The 19,464-nt window shown below is 41.6% G+C and overlaps 1 protein-coding gene across 8 annotated transcripts in view; it reads right to left on the bottom strand.

The window, feature by feature from the left end:
* LOC131409944 (zinc finger protein 879) overlaps positions 1-1,875 on the bottom strand; it is a 51,561-nt gene extending 49,686 nt beyond the window's left edge. For 3 of the 8 annotated variants that reach the window (XM_058547703.1, XM_058547728.1, XM_058547722.1), the window contains exons 1-2: positions 1,823-1,875; positions 602-667 (exon numbers count right to left, since the gene is read on the bottom strand). In XM_058547703.1, the coding sequence (XP_058403686.1) occupies positions 602-634 (33 nt within the window). In that variant the 5' untranslated portion in view covers positions 635-667; positions 1,823-1,875. Of the gene's footprint in view, positions 1-601; positions 668-1,501; positions 1,573-1,660; positions 1,764-1,822 lie in introns of those variants that run through there. The other 5 variants (XM_058547695.1, XM_058547729.1, XM_058547698.1 and 2 more) reach the window with 4 other exon arrangements.
* Between the last annotated feature and the right edge of the window lie 17,589 nt (positions 1,876-19,464).

Here is a 19,464-nt window from a genome sequence, read left to right as displayed (position 1 = left end):
TTGCCCAGATGCTTCCCACCTCAGGGAAGGCTCACTTCCCTGAATCTGTCCCCTCAAACCAATGCCCAAGTTGCATTTTCCTTTCTTTTCACCATCTATATGAGCCCAGTCCAGCTGGTAAGTCCAAAATCACCCAGTACGAGGGAGTATCCCCGACCACACCTGCAGACCCAGAGGTCTTCTTTCTTGAATCTTCCTAGAAAATCACCTGGACTCTTCCAGGTACTACTCTAGTTGACTGGTCCTCAGCTCCTTGAGGGTAAAGACGATGCCTTTCCTCTTTGAACTCCTAGTGTTAACGGAAGGAATTATTTGACTCCCCCATGTCTCTGCCCTCCATAGGGCAGAAACATACCAGGATCCCTCACAAAGCTCTGGGTGTGGCACTGGCCCCGGGCTGGGGGACCCATTCATCTCCTAGTCAACAAGCACTTCACTGTTAGGTGGAGAATTCACAATGAGACTGGCCCTGAGACAAGGAAAACACCTTCCTTCCAGAGTTCCTCACTTCCCAGGCCCTCTGGTCCCTCCAGCGGCTTCATTGCCCAGCAATGCATGAAGCTCTGAACCCGGAAGGCAGTTAAAGGGAGCCTTCACTCACCTGAACCTGGGCTGGCAACAACCTTGTAGCCATTTCTCCTTCCCTGTTGCCCCTCTTGGAGAAGGCCTGAAATGGAAAAATAAGCTGTAAGGTCTCTCCATCTTGTCTGCTCTCCCCTCATTAGGCCAGAGGAGGTTAAAATCTCCACACACTGAGTACCTTGCAGAGGGAAGCCAGAGGGAAACCGGCACAACCAAGGCACTCCTGTTTGAGGAGCCCTGGGCATGGCCAACAGGAGCGGGCAACAAGCTACTTCCAGTCACTGAGTCTGCTACCTTTCAGCCAGTGGTTTATGAATAAAGATGAATCAAGCTAAGGGATTAGAACCATCTAAGGTGCATTAACAGAGTAAATAGCAGTCACACCAGGCGCAGAGAGATGTTACATCAATGAGAAATGACAAATATTCCACACAGCTGCATTTAGATATCTTAACCTATAATAATTATAATTACGATTATAATGATTCTTCAATAGCATTTGAAGAATTGGTGTCCCTTTCAGGAATAGCCAACCAAAAATTAGTCCTGTCTTCTCTTCCTTTTGGAAGTTGTGCTTCCTTTATGAAGTTCTCAAAGCTCCTTAAATGAATAAGGAAACATTACCTACCCCCCTTACCGCCCCCCGCCTCCAAAAAATACAAGACACAGAAGGAACAGCGTCACTAGCTAGAAACGAATGGAAAATTCAGAGAAAAAGGAAGTAACTTAGCAAGCAGACAAAATTACTCTAAACAAAAAAGAAAATAGTTAAATGACTCTAGGATTCACTCTAAGATAACAATGCCAAACAAGCAAGGCTGGCAAAAACGGATAAACATAAAATAATTTTAAGTTTAAACTCCAGGGGGAAAAAAAACAACAAACAAGACAAGCCGAAAACCGCCCCAGGCTCACGAACGCTGAAACAAGACGCGGCTTCCTGCCTCTCCCTTCTGGGGCCATTTCTCCAGGAGCCCGGCCCGAGCCCCGGGTTAGCCGGGGGCAGCTCCGGCTTCCGGCCTCCACGGGGTGGGGGACCCCCCTCCCCAGGCAACGCCCCCTCCCTGGCCGCCGTCACCTGCCGGGCCGCCGAGGCTCGGACGCGCCGAGACCGGACTCCGCTGGACTCGCGCCGGCCGACCCTCTGCCCGGGCCCCGCCGCAAGAGCCGCACGCCCCGAGCCCGCCAGCTTGCACCTGGGCCCGCGGCGGACCGCGCTCGAGGCAAGCGGAACACCTACCGCTGGAACATTTCTCCCCGCTGCCGCCAGGTCGCCGGGCGCAATTGCGCCTGCGCACGAGAGAGCCGGCGGGTCCCCGGGCTGACCCGCAGCGCTTTTCCTTTCGAACTATATTTCCCAGACGTCGCCGCGGCGCGCCCTCTACGGCGTCCGAGAAGAGCCAACGGCGGGAAGACTAGAGAAAGCGGTCATGCTAGGAGCCGAGCAGGGTGAAGCCGTGTCTTGCAACATCAGATCTAACCACGTATCTTCTCGTGCACCTTTTTATTCATAATTGTAAGGACAATGATGATAAGAAGGAAAAGTGAGTATGTGTTGAAAAATGTGGAAGACTAGCCGCCCGCTGCTGCTTATTCTTGGTCGGTGAGAGAACTGTTAAAATCTATTGTACACATTTTTGAATTTAAAAAAAAACTGTGGCTAAATTTTGTAACCTGTAAAAGATGTATTTTTAACTGACGCTCACATTGGGTAAAAACAAAAGCATAAACCTAGTGCTTCCCTTTTCATGACACTCATTATTTCTTTTAAAATGGTTCCTTTAAATCATAAAGCGTGTCTTCCAGCGTTGACTATAAACCCCTTCTTCAAACTGCATCCTCGTTGTCTGGCACTGTACATACCAAATAGTTGTGCTCAATAAGTGTTGAATAAATGATTTTTTAAATATCCGCCGTTACAGTTTACAAAAACAGACCTAAAACCAAAAGTCATTTGAAGGTAGAAAATAAAGAGGTGAACTAACATGCCAGGAAAATAATGTGAAAAAGAAATCTGGGCTCACAATGCTACAGTAAGACAAAGATCATTTCAAAGTAAAAATAATTAAATTGGAAAAAATGGGTTGTTTTCTATTGATAAAAGACAACAATACACGTTACTAACAATTAGGGAAATGCAAATCAAAATCACAATGAGATATCACTTCACACCCACTAGGATGGCTGCTGTCAAAACAAAAGAAAACACTACAGAAAACAACAAATGTTGGTGAGGATGTGGAGAAATTGGAATCCTTGTGCATTGCTGGTGGGAATGTAAAATGGTGCAGCTGCTGTGGAAAATAGTATGGCAATTCCTCAACAAAATAGAATTACCATATGATCCAGCAATTCCACTTTTGGGTATATTCCCAAAAGAATTGAAAGCAAGGACTCAAACAGGTATTTGTATGTCAATGTTCATAGCAGTATTATTCACAATAGCCAAAAGGTGGAAACAACCCAAGGGTCAATGAATGGATGAATGGATAAACAAAATGTGGTATGTACGTATAATGAAATGTTAGCCATAAAAAAGAAGGAAATTCTGATACATGCTGCAACATGGATGAAACTTGAAGACATGCCAAGTAAAATAAGGCAGACTCAGAAAAGGACAAATATTGTATGATTCCACTTATATGAGGTATCTAGCATAGTCAAATTCATAGGCAGGAAGTAGAATAGTGGTTATCAGGGGCTGGGGGAAGAGAAGAATGAGGATTTATTGTTTAATGGGTATAGAGTTTCAGTCTGGGATAATGAAAAAGTTCTAGAGATGACTGGCTGGTAATGATTGCACAACAATATGAATGCACTGAATACTACTGAACTGTACACTTAAAAATGGTTAAAATGGGGGCTGGCCTGATGGCATAGTGGTTAAGTTCACGTGCTCCACTTCAGCAGCCCAGAGTTTGCAGGTTTGGATCCCGGGCACAGACCTACATACCACTTATCAAGCCATGCTGTGGCAGGCGTCCCACATAAAATAGAGGAAGATGGGCATGGATGTTAGCCCAGGGCCAATCTTCCTTAGCAAAAGAGGAGGATTGGCAATGGATGTTAGCTCAGGGCTAATGTTCCTCACCAAAAAAAAAAAACAAAACACGGTTAAAATGATGGGGCCAGCCCGGGTGGCATAGTGGTTAAGTTTGTGTGCTCCACTTCGGCAGCCCAGGGTTCGAGAGTTCAGATCCCAGTTGAGGATCTACACACTGCTCATCAAGCCATGCTGTGGCAGCGTCCCACATACAAAATAGAGGAAGATTGGCACAGATGTTAGCTCAGGGCCAATCTTCCTCACCAAAAAAAAAAAAAAGGTTAAAATGGTAATTTTTTTTATTGAGGTCATAATAGTTTATAACATTGTGAAATTTCAGTTGTACGTTGTTATTTGTCAGTCACCATATAAATGCACCCCTTCACCCCTTGTGCCCACCCCCAACTCTCTTCTGCCTGGTAACCACCAAGCTGTTGTCTCTGTCCATGTGTTAGTTTATCTCCACATATGAGTGAAATCATATAGTGTTTGTCTTTCTCTGTCTGGCTTATTTTGCTTAACATAATACCCTCAAGGTCCATCCATGTTGTTGCGAATGGAATGATTTTGTCTTTTTTAACGGCTAAGTAGTAGTCCATTGTGTATATATACCACATCTTCTCTACCCAGTCCTCAGTCAGTGGGCACTTGGGTTGCTTCCACTTCTTGGCTATAGTGAATAATACTGCAGTGAACATAAGGGTGCATAAGTCTCTTTGAATTGTTGATTTCAAGTTCTTTGGATAAATACCCAGTAGTGGGATACCTGGGTCATATGGTAGTTCTACTTTTACATTTCGAAGAAAACTCCATACTCTTTTCCATAGTGGCTGCACCAATTTACATTGCCACCAACAGTGTACAAGGGTTCCCTTTTCTCCACATTCTTGCCAACACTTGTTATTTCTTATCTTTTTGATAGTAGCCATTCTAACACATGTGAGGTGACATTTCATTGTGGTTTTGATTTGCATTTCCCTGATGATTGGTGATATTGAGTACCTTTTCATGTACCTATTGGCTATCTATATGTCTTCTTTAGAAAAATGTTTATTCAGATCCTCTGCCCATTTTTTAATCATATTGCTCATTTTTTTTGCTATTGAGTTGTATGAATTCTTTATGTATTTTGGATATTAACACCTTATCAGATATATGATTTGCAAACATTTTATCCCACTTGGTAGGTTGCCTTTTCATTTTGTTGATGGTTTCCTTTGGTGTGCAGAAGCATTGTAACCACAGGCCCTCTAGGAACAGTTCAACTGACCCCATCTTATCAACAGAGTGGTTTTTCAGGAACTGAGACCCTCTTGTCCACTTCAGGCCAGTTGAGACCACCAGCCCGTCAACTGGGCCTGCACAAATGCTCGATAAGTGACTTTTTTGATGTCAAGGAGCTAAAAACTCCACCCTCAGATCATGATAAGGCCGCCATTTTGTGAACATGTGTCCTATAAAGAGGCATGAAGCTTGGCTACACTTGCTCAGATCATCAATTACTTCACTTCTCTTTACCTCCAATCACCTATCTCCACACTTCAGACTGCCCTGCCCTTCATCCCATAAATTTTGCCCCAAGTCCTGGATCGGGGAGACAGATCTGAGAATATGCCGTTGTCTCCTTGCAGATCAATCTAGCAATAAAGCTGATTTCTTTTCCCAAAAGCTGATGCTGTAATAATTGGCTTTTTTTATGTGCATTGGGCAAGATAACCCCAATTTTGTGTGGTAACAATTTTTGCAACCATGAAGGGACTAGGTCCTATGACCACCTGCCTGATGTTCTTATTATTTTTTTAATAGGGAAGTATTTGATATAATGGTTGGGAACTATAACTCGGTTTCCTTCTTTGTAGAATGGAGAAAGTACTAGTAACTACCTATAGGCTTGAGGATTAAATGAGTTAAAGTACAAAAAGCACTTGGAACAATGGCAAATAGTAAATACTATGTAAGCATTTGATATTATTTTATATTATCATTATTATTTGTTATCCCTATTCCCTCCTTACACCCTATACACCAGTGGTAACCGTTCTCCTAGCTTTGTTTTTATTATTTCATTGCTTTTTAAAAAATAAATATTCCAAATATGTATCCCTAGAATATCTGCCTAGTCTCCTGTAGCTTGCTGTTTTGCTTATCATTGTGTTTGGAAGATTCATCTATCTTGATATATAAGTCTGAAGTTCTTAGTTTTCATTGTGCTTTAGTATGGCTTTATGTGACCATCCCGCAATTGATTTATCCATTATTCTGTCAGTGGTCCTACGGGTTGTTTCCACAAACAATGATTTTATAAACATTCTTAAATAAGAATCTTGGTGTTCATACATGAAAATTTTTTCAGGGGATATATGCAGAAGTGGAATTGCTGGGTTTAGGGTTTCTGCCTCTTCAACTTTATAATATAATGCCAAGCTATTAAGTGATTATACCAATTTACAGCAAGAGCAATGTTTTATATGAGTTTCTTACAATTGGATTAGAGATTTAAATTTTTGCCAGTCAAATAAGATAGGTAAAAATTAAATGATAACTCATTGATGTTTTAATTTTAATTTTGATTATTAAGGAAGTTGAACTTCTCATACATTTACTAGCCATTTGAGTTTCATCTTTTGTGAAGTACCTGTCAAGTCTCTGACAATATTTCTATTTTGTTGTTTGTCTCTTTCCTACTAATTCATATCTATATTTATTTTGTATTGATTCTTTACAGTTACCTACTTTGTAAATATTTTTTCACAGTTTGTGGCAACAGTTTTCACTACTTCATGGTGTATTTTGATGAACAAAAGCTTATAATTTTAATAGGCAATTTAATCTTTACTTTTTGGGTTAGAACTTTTGAAATTGTGATTCATATTAAGAAACATATATTTGGTCTCAATTCCCTTTGCTGGCACAGAGCTCCTAAAACCCTCAGAATTTACTAATTGATAAGTGCCATAAAGGTGTCTTTTGTTATGTTAATGAGTGAATTTTGGAAAGACCCTAGGTCCCTAAGGATGGGGGCTGGTTGCCAGGGGAACAAACCATGTGATTAGAGGGTTGAAACTTTCACCCGCATCTTTTGACCTCTGGGGAGGGGAGAGGGCTGGAGATTAAGTTTGATCACCAATGGCCAATGATTTAATCAATCATGCTTATGTAATGAAGCCTCCATAAAACACCAAAAGAATGGGTTTCCAGCTTCTGGGTTGGTGATTACATGGAGATTTGGGGAGGACGGCACTGAGCCAGAGCATAGAAGCTCCACACCCTTTTCTTTCTTTTTTTTTTTTAACAATTTTATTTATTTATTTATTTATTTCCCCCAAAGCCCCAGTAGATAGTTGTATGTCATAGCTGCACATCCTTCTAGTTGCTGTATGTGGGATGCAGCCTCAGCATGGCCAGAGAAGCGGTGTGTCAGTGCGCGCACGGGATGGGAAGCCAGGAAGCCAGGTCACCAGCAGCAGAGCGCGAGCACTTAACCGCTAAGCCACGGGCCGGCCCTGCCTTACTCTTGTTTACTGTGCTTTAGTGGTAATCTCCTGTAACTGACTCCCTCCACCCCCAACATCCTCCTTTGTCATTGGCTGAATATGGTGTCATTGGCTGAATATGGTATTTAAGACGAGAATTTCTGCTATTGTGTTGAGAAACGCAGTGTCCCTGCTTTCTCCCATGTATACATGTTATTAAACTTGGTATTATTTTCTCCTGCTAACCTGTCTTGTTAATTATTTGGCCAGCCATAAGAACCTTAAGGAAAAGGGCAGAGGGAGATTCTCCCTCTCTCCTGACAACCCCTTTAGGACAAAATTACTTTCTTTTTCAACAAAAATGCATCTCCATTCTCATATCTTCTTTCACCAAAAACACATATTCTATTTCCTTGCATACGGATGTGGTTTTCTTACTACTTTTAGTAGCTCTAATTACATATATTAGAATTCTTAACCCTGGAAAACCTTAATTTCTAGTGAAAATTACGAAGTAAGCAATTATGAACTGTCTTTTATTTTAGCGTTCTGTGGCTTGGCAAATTTATAAATACTTTTTATAATTTTTGGAAACATATGCTTTTGATACCAAGCGCTGGGCTCACTCTGCTCACCGTGATCTGAGTCAATTAATCACAACGTGTTAGGGATCAAGAAAGGAAGTTTAATTAGATTACGTTAGACAGCAAATCAGAAGACAGGTGACTAATGTCTCAAAAACCCATCTTCAAGGATTACAGAATCTTGAGGCAGTTATATAGGGAAAATGGGCAATATGGACGGGATTGGAAATGTACATGACAGGCTCAAGGATCTCACATTGTTCTTTTTTTCTGTTGATGATGATGAATATTCTACAAGTGTTCTTTCTTTCTGGAGGCCTTCTTATCCCCTGGGAAAATTCATTAAAATTGTTAAGAATAAAGCTATCAGAGTACCTCAGCAGGAGTAGGCGCACAGGATTGGGGCCAGAAAATCATGACAGCATGCAGCAATTTATAATGATCACATGCTAGAAGGGTTTCAACTGCGGAAGTGCTCTTTAGTGTGACAAGATGGCCCCACTTATGTTCACTTAGAAGGTGGCCTCACTTATGTTCACTTACACTTTCTCACAGTAAATTTCTCAGCATGGCACAAAACATGTTTACTAATAGACCGAAATATCTTTAGTTTCTCTGTAAAAGGAAACCGAAAGTGGATAAACCTATGTCCAGTAATTAATGTTTCAGTATTTTATCTCATTTGGAAATGATCTGGATATTCAATGACTATCCATCATTTAATTTAACTTAGCAAAACTGTAAGGTTTAAGGTTACCAAAAAGATTTGGAGAAACTGTTTAAAAACTTGCCTAGAAACTTTTATTCCATTTACATCTATTCAATGTACTTGTTTTGCTTAATTTATATAAGTGCTTAATTTCTTTAAGCCAATTAAATAGAGCTCTTTTAAAAATTAAGTTTGGCAATACCATCTGGAGGTAGGAAATACCATATATCTACAACACATACATAGACACACATAAATAGACAGTCACAAACAAAAATCTTATAGCTTCTGTTTTAAAATCACTGCCATGAATCAGGTACAATAATACAGAATTTACTAGTTATAAAAGAAGTTGGATCTAAGTTGTTCTTCTGGGTAGATGAAATAAGTTAAGGTTAGCTGCTCAGATGGCTAAAGCTTTTTAACTAATATTTGTGTGGAAGACACTTAAAAGATTTTTTATTCACCTAATTTCAAACGACCTTTCCCCCTTTTGTTTTCCTTCTGAAAAGAATTGCCTCCCGGAAGTTTGTAGAACATTTACGTCTCAAAAGCACAAGGAAAGAATACAAGTACCTACAAGAAGGACTTTGGTTTCCTAAGGCTAGAATTTTTATAGTACTTAGAAGCTCTTTGATGTAAATAGGGGAGGTTTTGGGATTGGTAAAAAAAAAAAAAAGTGGACTTTGAATTGTGTCTGGAGGTGCATTTCTGGCTTTGTAAAGGTTTGTAACATAAGAACACTTGCTTTTAATTACTTGAAGAATTGAGTTGCAACTTAAATGACATTATAGGTTAATCCACCCATATATCCTTTTACAAGGGCTTTTGAAGGCTTTTCTTTCCTTTTGGGTACAGAGTTTTATTTTAGCTCTGGGGAGAAGGCCTAAAAAAATTTCTGTCATGCTCTGAATATCAGCTGTCAATTTGGCCAAATTTCTGATCACAGAGTTATTAAATCTTTTCAGATATCTTGTCAGGCTTCAGCCGGGGCAAATGGTAAATATTTCTGGCAGAATTAAACAACCCCATGGGACCAAGAGGCATCCTCAAAGAGGGTGCAAAAGATATTATCTTTACAAGATCTGGAGCCATTCCCAAGGATCAATAACCAATGGCTTGGGTTTGAAAAGGAATGGACACTGTGAAATTTTATTTATTTTTTCTTTTTCTGCTGGATACTACAGACAGAGATCAGGGAGAGCTGACTGGTAAGAATTCTCACTTTTAGCCAGCTTATGCCAGTTTTCCTGAGGATTGCATCTGCAGCTCCAAGTGAGATTTAAAAGTAGAGAGTGTAACTCTGGTATCTACCAGTTTTTTGGTGAAAAAAAATTGGCCAGTATTTTCATTAATTTTAATTTTAGTTTCCCCTTGGCTGTTTATGTAAATTGCTGGTAGCAGTTTACTGGAGAACCCCTCAGAGTCCCATCAACTCTGGGAGGGGCCCATATGCATAGGCCCTTTGAGAACAATCTCTTTTCCAGTGTCCCAGTAGGTTACAACTGAGATATTGACCCCTTGGGCCAGCATTTTAATGACGGACTCCTAGGAAGGTGTCATGTGGGGGGCCCAGGAGTCATTTTAAGCACCTGGCCTTGGAGTTGTAGCTGTACAGCTAATGGTTTAGCAGACTTTTGTTTATGATCTTGTGTCTTTAAATTTTCATTAGCTTTTTGCAAAGAATTTTTTAATGAAGGTATTTTTGTAATTTTGAAGCTGTTTGGAAGCTTCTGTATACCCATAAAAATAGGTATCTCATTCGGTTTGTTTGATTTGGGAAACTTGCTTTCAAGTGCACTTCTTGAATAAGCAGTCTTTTCTGATTGGAGCATTCTCCATAATGGTCATTGTAATTCTAGGTTGTTTTTAGTAAGATTTTTGCCTCTTTTGTAGATATCTACAGCTTCTGGGACCCCAGGTTTTAGACATAAAATAAGCAGGTATGCTGGAAGGTAGCATGTTCAACTCTTTGGAATTTAAGGATCTCATTTATTTTATTTATTTATTTCTTTTTAGCTAAGCCTTTGGGTCTCTTGGAGCCAAACTAATACCTAAGAGGGATGTGCCACTGGGTTGGAGATTTGTGGTGTTTTACAGTGTACCTCATTGCATGAAAATTTTCTTGAGGTTGGCAAGAGACCTAGTGTCAGCCTAACCTTTTCCGTGACCAACTTATCCTAACACTGGAGTCTTAGAGTTAAGTGGTGAGTGCTCTAACAGCTTTTAAGTGCTTGACCTGCATCCACCAATTTTTGCAGCTTTTGGCTTTCAAGATTTCCATTAGCAATAGCCTTTATCTACACAAAACAAGACAAACAAACATGTGCACCTTAATGTATTGGCAGTAACCATGAGATGTTACTGTGTCCCAGCCAAAAGAAGGTCCTAGGCGCAATGCCAACAATTTCCACCATGGAACTTTGAACTAGAGAAAGGATTGAACCAACAGACTTCAACAAATGGAGACTGTGGACTAGGGGCTCCACATAAATGGGGAACTGTGAACTGCAACTAACAGCTCCCACGTGGATTCGGGACTGAATCGAGGGCTGGGGGTTTCCACCCATTAAATGAGAATTATGGCCTGAAGTAAAGGTTAGGGGCTTGGGCTCTGGGCACAATCATCTGCCAACTCAAGCTGACCTGCCTTATTTATTTATTTTTTTTAAGATTTTATTTATTTATTTATGTTCCCCCCAAAGCCCCAGTAGATAGCTGTATGTCATAGCTGCACATCCTTCTAGTTGCTGTATGTGGGACGTGGCCTCAGCATGGCCGGAGAAGCGGTGCATCAGTGCGCGCCCGGGATCCGAACCCGGGCCGCCAGCAGCAGAGTGCACACACTTAACCGCTAAGCCATGGGGCCGGCCCCAAGCTGACCTGCCTTATATTGGAAAGCCAATTAGATCAGGAGCTCCATGCAAAGAAAGCAGATTTCAGAATGGAGAGGAACTTAGCCACAGCCCTCAGAAATGGTGAGAAGACAGAGAACCCAAAAGGATTTGCAGGTACCCACACCTGTGTTGTTTATTGTCCCCAAAGCCATCAGAAGCCTCCTTTGGTCCCACCACTGCCACCAAACCTGTTAAAAGAAAGAAAATTCAACTGAGTAAATTTGAAGATCTAATTGGCTTTGTTCAACAATTCGTGAATTGGGCAGTATTTCATCTAGCAAATAGAAAGAAGCTCCAAAAAGCTTCAGAAAAGGAAAGGTTTTTAAAGTCAGAAAGGTGAGGCCGGCCCCACAGCGTAGTGGCTAAGTACGCGCCCTCCGCTGCTGGCTGCCGGGGTTGGGATCCCGGGTGCACACCGATGCACTGCTTGTCAGGCCATGCTGTGGTGGCGTCCCATATAAAGTGGAGGAAGATGGGCACGGATGTTAGCACAGGGCCAGTCTTCCTCAGCAAAAAGAGGAGGATTGGCAACGGATGTTAGCTCAGGGCTGATCTTCCTCACAAAAATAAATAAATAAATAAATAAAGTCAGAAGGGGTGGGACATGAAAGTCGTGAACAAAAGAAAGGATTATTTCAGGCAAGGTCACCTTTCTTAGGGGGATGAAAGGGGTCCATCCAGTAGATTACTTAGCTAGTGCTGACCAGGAAATTCCAGACTGACTGGTTAAGATTACATCCCTAGGGGAAGTTGAAACTGCAGTTAGGTTAGGTATTAAGTCTCAGTTTGGTGTCATGGGCTTAGCACAAAGGACTCCATTTTGGGACCTGTTGTCTCCATTTTAACACCCCATACCTTGCCCTATGCATCTCTTCTATCTGGCTATTCTGAGTTACATCCTTTTATAATAAACTGGTAATCTATTAGCAAAATGTTTCTCTGAGCTCTGTGAGCTGCTCTAGCAAATTAATTAAACCCAGAGAGGAAGTCATTGGAACCTCCAATCTGTAGCCAGTTGGTTAGAAGCAGAGGTAACAACCTGGACTTATAATTGGCATCTGAAGTGGAGGAGGGTAGTCTTGTAGGACTGAGCCCTTAACCTGTGGGATCTTATGCTATCTCCAGATAGATAGTGTCAGAATTGAGTTGAATTGTAGGACACCCAGCTGGTGTTGAAGAACTGCTTGGTGTGAGGAAAGAACCCACACATTGGAAATGGAATCAGAATCATTTGGGCTTTTATTGTTTTAATCATATTTAAAAAATGCTTCACCATACTTAGTTCAAAGAACCTGTTCTTATATGTTATATCCAAAACATTTTTTAAAGTATCACTTGAATATTTGTCTTTATCCATCTAGAATTAATATTGTTTATGACATGAAGTAAGGATCCAATTTCTTTTTTTTCATTACTGTTATCCAGTTTTTCCTAAATCATTTATTCATATTTTATCCTTTTTCCTATGATTTGCAATGTCAGTTTTCCACATATATGGAAATATGTATGGATTTCCTTATATGGGTTTTCCACATATGTGTAACTTATTTTAAGAACTCTCTATTCTATATAGCTCATCTATTTATCTCTATCTGTACCATTACCATTCCTTAATTATTGTAGCTTTTGATATATCATCTTGTTTTATCTTCAAAGAGGCACTTGATTATCCTTAGCGCTTTGATTTTCTACATAAATTTTAGAATCCATGTGTTAAAGTCCATGTAAATCCTTTGTAATATAGTTTGAGATTACATTGAATCAATGTAATTTCATGCTCTCAATTTCAGGAGCACTAAAATCTTTACATTATTGAGTCTTCCTATCCATGAATATTTTTATCACCTAATTTATTTAAGTGCTTCTTTATGTATTTTCAATAAGGTGTCATAATAGTCTCCTTATAGATTTTGCCCACCTTTGGTTAGGTAATTTCTAGTTATCCTATATATTTTTGTATCTATTATAAATGGTATCTCTTTTAAAATTACATATTCCAACTTTTTGTGCCTAGTGTATAGAAAGGCAAATGCTTTTAGAATTGGTCTTATATATTATTTTCTATGTAGGTGTCATGGTTAGTTTTGTGTGTCAATTTGACTGGACCATGAGGTGCTCAGACGTTTGGTCAAACATTATTCTGAGTGTGTCTGTGAGGATGTTTCTGGAGGAGATTAACATTTTAATTGGTAAACTGAGTAAAGCAGATTGCCCTCCCTAGTGTGAGTGGATCTTGTCTGATCAATTGAAGGCCCAAATAAAGGAAAAAGGCTGACCCTCCCACAGAAAGTGGAGAACTACTCCTGCCTGACTACCTTGAGCTGGGACATTGGTCTTTTCCTGCCTTTGGACTTGAACTGAAACACTGGCTCTTTTTGAGTCTTGAGCCTGCTGGTTTTCAGAACTTATGCCACGGTCTTCCCTGGGTCTCAGGCCTTTGGATGAGGCAGAAACTGCACCATCAGCTCTTCTGGGCCTCTAGCTTGCCAGCTGCAGATCTTGGGACTTCTCAGTCTCCATAATCACATGAGCCAATTCCTTAGAATAAATCTCTTTATGTATATATTATATATATACACACACTTCACACACACACTATCTATAGGTTCTGTTTCTCTGGGTAATCCTGACTGATACAGATTTGGATTCTGAGAGTGGTTCTAGAGGAACAGAATTTTATGGATGAGTTTTCTGAATTGGTTCTGTGGTTTCTGGAATTGACTCTCTAACCTGATTAGATATAAAGATACTAATAATTCTATTTTTAGTACTAAAGGGAGCATTGATAATCCATGGGGTGATCTGGCAATAGAAGTATACAAAATATCACCATTGGATACTCCTCCTACTCAATCATTTATAAGAAGCAAGGATCTGGGTGACTGTATATGATACTTTTGAACAATTTTTGCAAACTAACAAATATAATAAGCTTGGCTGGTTGTTCCTAATGTCACTAGATGAAGTAGTGAAAGCAAAGAATGAGTTTAGGGATTTGACAACCTAGCTTAAGCCTCTGTGTGTGTCCTGAAGGAGACCCTTATCTCCTGTAGCTACAGGGCTGAGATTGCTGAAAATCAAACCCAGATTCTCATCCTGCCACTTGCTGAATTACAATGCAAGTTGAAGTCCTAGCCTCATAGTATGTTAACTGTTAAAGTGAGGACATTGATTGGGAAGGAATGAGATCCTGAAAGTTGGAATGGAGACACGTGGGAAGACTTTGTTGATGCTGAGGACATTGAGCTCCTAAATTCAGATGATTCTTCTTTGCTGGTGGCATCAGCCTCTCCACCCCTAGTCTGAGGAGATTAACCCTGCATTGCCTGAGGAAACTGTAATGGCTGCCTGTGAGGCAGTTTCCCGGAAAGCAATACTGAATTTCCTCAGGATCCACGCCTGCCACCTATCTTTGCTTCTAGACCTATAACTAGATTCCAATCCATCCCATCAGGCCTCTAAAGGTGAGGTATAAAGAGTGACACATGAGGTGTGCTACATTCCAAAAGGACTACTGGTATTTTCTAATTTATGCAGACAGAAATCTGGAGAACATGTGTGGGATGGGTATTAAGGATGTGGGATAACGGTGGAAGGAACATAAAGTTGGATCATGCTGAATTTATTGGTATGAGTTCACTAAGCAGAGATTCTGCATTGAAGGTTACAGTTCAGAGAGTTAGAAAGGGCTTTAATAGTTTGTTTGGTTGTTTGGCTGAAACATGGACCAAAAGGTGGTCCAAAGTGAGTGAGTTGGAAATGCTGGGCCTGCCTTGGTTTGATGTAGAGGAAGGGACTCAAAGACTTAGGGAGATTGAAAGGCTTAGTGGATTTGTCATTAAGACCTACTCATTCACCCTGGGAAGATCCAAAAGACATATTTTTCACCAATACTGTGAGATATAAATTTGTGATGGGAGCTCTAGAATCCTTGAAAAGCTCAGTGACTGCTCTTCTCTGTAGTCCAGAACTTACAGTGAGAACTGTGGTCACTGAACTAGGAAACCTAAGTGCAATGGAAACAATTGGGTCCTGGATTGACAGGGGCCAGGTGGTGTCCTTCAGCCACCAAAGTCAAAGTGGGCCTGGTTAACTTAATGGATAGCAGAGTCAAAGCAGCAATGAGGATAGTCTGGCTTACACAGACCTATGGTGTTGGCTAGTTGATCATGATGTTCCTAGGAAGCCAACTGAATTCTTATTTAATCTGTATAAGCAGAAAAATTCTAGGTCAGGTGAACAAAAATCTAACCTGAATCATAAAAACAGAGAGTTACAGCTCTTCAATCAATTTCCAGACTTGAGCCAGTTTACAGGCCCAGAACCCCTTGAATGAAGGGGAAGTTGAGTCCCCTTGAGGAAGGACCCCAGTAAAATTCCAAAAATTTATGCTGTTAATCTTTTTCCTAGCCTACAGTGTTTTACCAGGGTAATTGTGCACTGAGGAAAATGAAATAATCAGACATATTGGGAACTACTGGACATTGGCTCTGAACTAATGCTCATTCCAGGATATTCAAAACACCACTGTAGTCTAAAAGTCAGAGAAGGGGCTTATGGAGTTCAAATGATAAGGATTTTTAGCTCAGGCCTGTCTCACAGTGGGCCTAGTGGGTCCCTGAACTCATTCTGTGATTATTTCCCAAGTTCCAGAATGCATAATTAAAATACACATAACTCAGCAGCTGACAGAATCTCCACATTGGTTTTCTGACGGGTGGAGTGAGGGTTATTTTAGTGAGAAAGGCCATGTGGAAGCAACTAGGGCTGCCTACACCTTGGAAAACAGTAAACCAAGGAAATACCTCATTCCTGGAGAGATTGCTGAGATTAGTGCCTCCATCAAGGACTTGAAGGATGCAGGGGTGGTGATTCCCACCACATTCCTGTTCAATTCATCTATTTGGCCTGTGCAGAAGGCAGATGGATCTTGGAGAATGACAGGGGATTGTAGGATTATCCAGGTGGTGACTCTAATTGCAGCCCCTGTACCAGATGTGGTTTCATTGCTTGAATATATCAACACATCCCCTGGTACCTGCTATGCAGCTATTGATTTGGCAAATGCTTTTTTTCTCCATCTCTGTCCATAAGGCCCACCAGAAGCAGTTTGCTTTCAGTTGGCGAGGCCAGCAATATACCTTCACTGTCCTACCTCAAGAATATATCAACTCTCCAGCCCTATGTCATAGTTTAGTTCTCAGGGATCTTGATTGGTTTTCTCTTCTACAAGATATGATACTGGTCCATTACATGGATGACATTGTGCTGACTAGACCTAGTACGCATGAAGTAGCAACTACTCTAGACTTAGTGGTAAGACATTTGTGTGTCAGAGGGTGGGAAATAAATCTGACAAAAGTTCAGGGACCTTCTACTTCAGTGAAATTTCTAGGGGTCCAATGGTGTGGGGCGTGACAAGATGTCCCTTCTAAGATGAAGAATAAGTTGTTGCATTTGGCCCCTCCTACAACCGAAAAATGGGCCGCTTTGGATTTTGGAGGCAACATATTCCTCATTTGGGTGTGTTACTCTGGCCCATTTACCGAATGACCTGAAAAGTTACTAGTTTCCATTAGAGCCCAGAACAAGAGATGGCTCTGCAACAGGTCCAGGCCACTATGCAAGCTGCTGTGCCACTTGGGTAGATGATCCAGCAGATCCAATGGTGTTTGAAGTGTCAGTGGCAGATAGGGATTTCATTTGGAGCCTTTAGCAGGCTCTTATAGGTGAATTTCAATGTAGGCAAAGGATCTTGGAGCAAAGCCTACCATCCTCTGTGGATAACTACTCCCCTTTAGAGAAACAGCTCTTGGCCTGCTACTGGGCATTAGTAGACACTGAATGCTTAACCGTGGGCCACTAAATTACCATGTGACCTGAGCTGCCCATCATGAATTGGGTGTTATCCAACCCACCAAGTCATAAAGTTGGGCATGCATAGCAGCACTTCATCATCAAATGGAAGGGGTATAGGTGTGACTGGGCCTGAGCAGGTCCTGAAGGCATAAGAAAGTTACGTGGAGAAGTGGCCCAAATGCCCGTGGTCCCCACTCCTGCGGTGCTGCTTTTTCTCTCCCAGCCTGTGCCTATGGCCTCATGGGTAGTTCCCTACACTTAGTGGACAAAGGAAAAGAAAACTTAGGCCTGGTTTACGGATGGCTCTGCACAAAATGCAGGCTGTCCATTTGAAGTAGACAGTTGTAGCACTACAGCCCATTTCTGGGTTACCCATGAAGGACAGTGGTGAAGGGAAATCCTCCCAGTGGGGAGAACTTCAAGCAGCGCACCTGGTCGTTCCCTTTGCTTGGAAGGAGAAATGGCCAGATGTGCAATTATACACTTATTGATGGTCTGTGGCCTATAGTTTGGCTGGATGGTGAGGGAATTGGAAGGAACATGATTGGAAAATTAATGACAAGGAAATTTAGAAAAGAGGTACATGGATAGACTTTGCTGAATGGGAAAAAATTGAAGATATTTGTGTTCCAAGTGAATACTCACCAAAGGGTGACCTCAGCAGAGGAGGCTTTTAATGATCAAGCAAGTAAGATGACCTATTCTGTGGATACCAGTCAGCCTCTTTCCCCACTACCTCTGTCATCACCCAATGGGCTCATGAACAAAGTTGCCATGGTAGCAAAGATGGGGTTTATGCATGGGCTCAGCAGCATGGACTTCCACTCACCAAGGCCGATCTGGTTATGGCCACCACTAAGTGCCCAGTCTGCCAGCAGCAGAGGCCAACATTGAGTCCTCGATATAGCACCATTCCCATGGTGATCAGCAGCTTCGTGGTGGCAGGTTAATGCCTTATCTACTGTCACAGTATTCCACAGCATTGTTTGTGATCAAAGAACTCACTTCACAGCAAATGAAGTGTTGTGATAGGCCCATGCTTGTGGAATTCACTGGTCTTATCATGTTCCCCACCATTTTGAAGCAGCTGTCTTGATAGAATGGTGGAATGGCCTTTTGAAGACCTAGTTACATTGCCAGCTAGGTAGCAGTGCCTTGCAGGGCTGGGGCAAGTTTCTCCATAAGGCTGTCTGTGCTCTGAATCAGCATCCAGTATACGGTTCTGTTTCTCCCACAGCCAGGATTCACAGGTCCAGGAATCAGGAGGTGGAAATGGGAGTGGCACCATACACTATTACCCCTAGTGACCCACTAGCAAAACTTTTGCTTCCTGTTCCTGCAACCTGACATTCCAGTGGCCTAGAGGTCTTAGTTCCAGAAGGAGAAGTGCGTCCACCAGGAAACACAACAGTGATTCCACTGAACTGGAAGTTAAGACTGCCACTTGGCTACTTTGGATTACTCATGCCTCTGAATCAATAGGCAAAGAAGGGAGTTACCGTGCTGGCTGGGGTGATGGATCCTGGATTGGATTAACTCCTAAATTGGATTAACTACTCTCAGTGGGGGTAAGGATGAGTATGTCTGGCATACAGGTGGTCCCTTAGGGCATCTCTTAGTATCACCGTGCCTTGTGATTAAGGTCAATGGAAAACTACAACTCAACCCCGGCAGGATGACTCATGACCAAGACCCTTCAGGAATGAAGGTTTAGGTCACCCCGCCAGCTGAAATGCTTGCTGAAGGCAAGGGGAATACAGAAGGGGTAGGGGAAGAAGGTGGTTATAAATACCAGCTACAGCCATGTGATCAGTTACAGAAATGAGGACTGTAATTGTCTTGAGTTCATTTTTTTTTTTTTTGTGAGGAAGATTAGCCCTGAGCTAATATCTGTTGCCAATCCTTCTCTTTTTGCTGAGGAAGATTGGCCCTGGGCTAACATCTGTGCCCATCTTCCTTTACTTTATATGGGACGCCGCCACAGCATGGCTTGACAAGCTGTGCATCGGTGCGCGCCCGGGATCCGAACCTACGAACCCCAGGCTGCCGAAACTGAACTCGAGCACTTAACCGCTACACCACCAGGCCGGTCCCCTGAGTTCCTTTTTTTGTTACGAACATATTTGTTTGTAATTTTTGTTTTCTTCCTTCTCTTACTGTCTTATTATGTAACATAAGATGTATTGACTTTATATCATAGTCTTTAAGTATTGTTAGCTTTACATCATAGTATTTAAGTTGTAGGATATCAAGGAGAAGAGTAAACATCACTCAAGGACTTTACCTCTTCTGGGGAAGGGGTTAGTGAGTTTTTGAT

Source organism: Diceros bicornis, chromosome 1 (genome assembly GCF_020826845.1).
Source record: "Diceros bicornis minor isolate mBicDic1 chromosome 1, mDicBic1.mat.cur, whole genome shotgun sequence".
NCBI lineage: Eukaryota > Metazoa > Chordata > Mammalia > Perissodactyla > Rhinocerotidae > Diceros > Diceros bicornis.
Note: the sequence above shows the minus strand (reverse complement) of the source record. Positions and strands in the feature narration are given on the sequence as shown.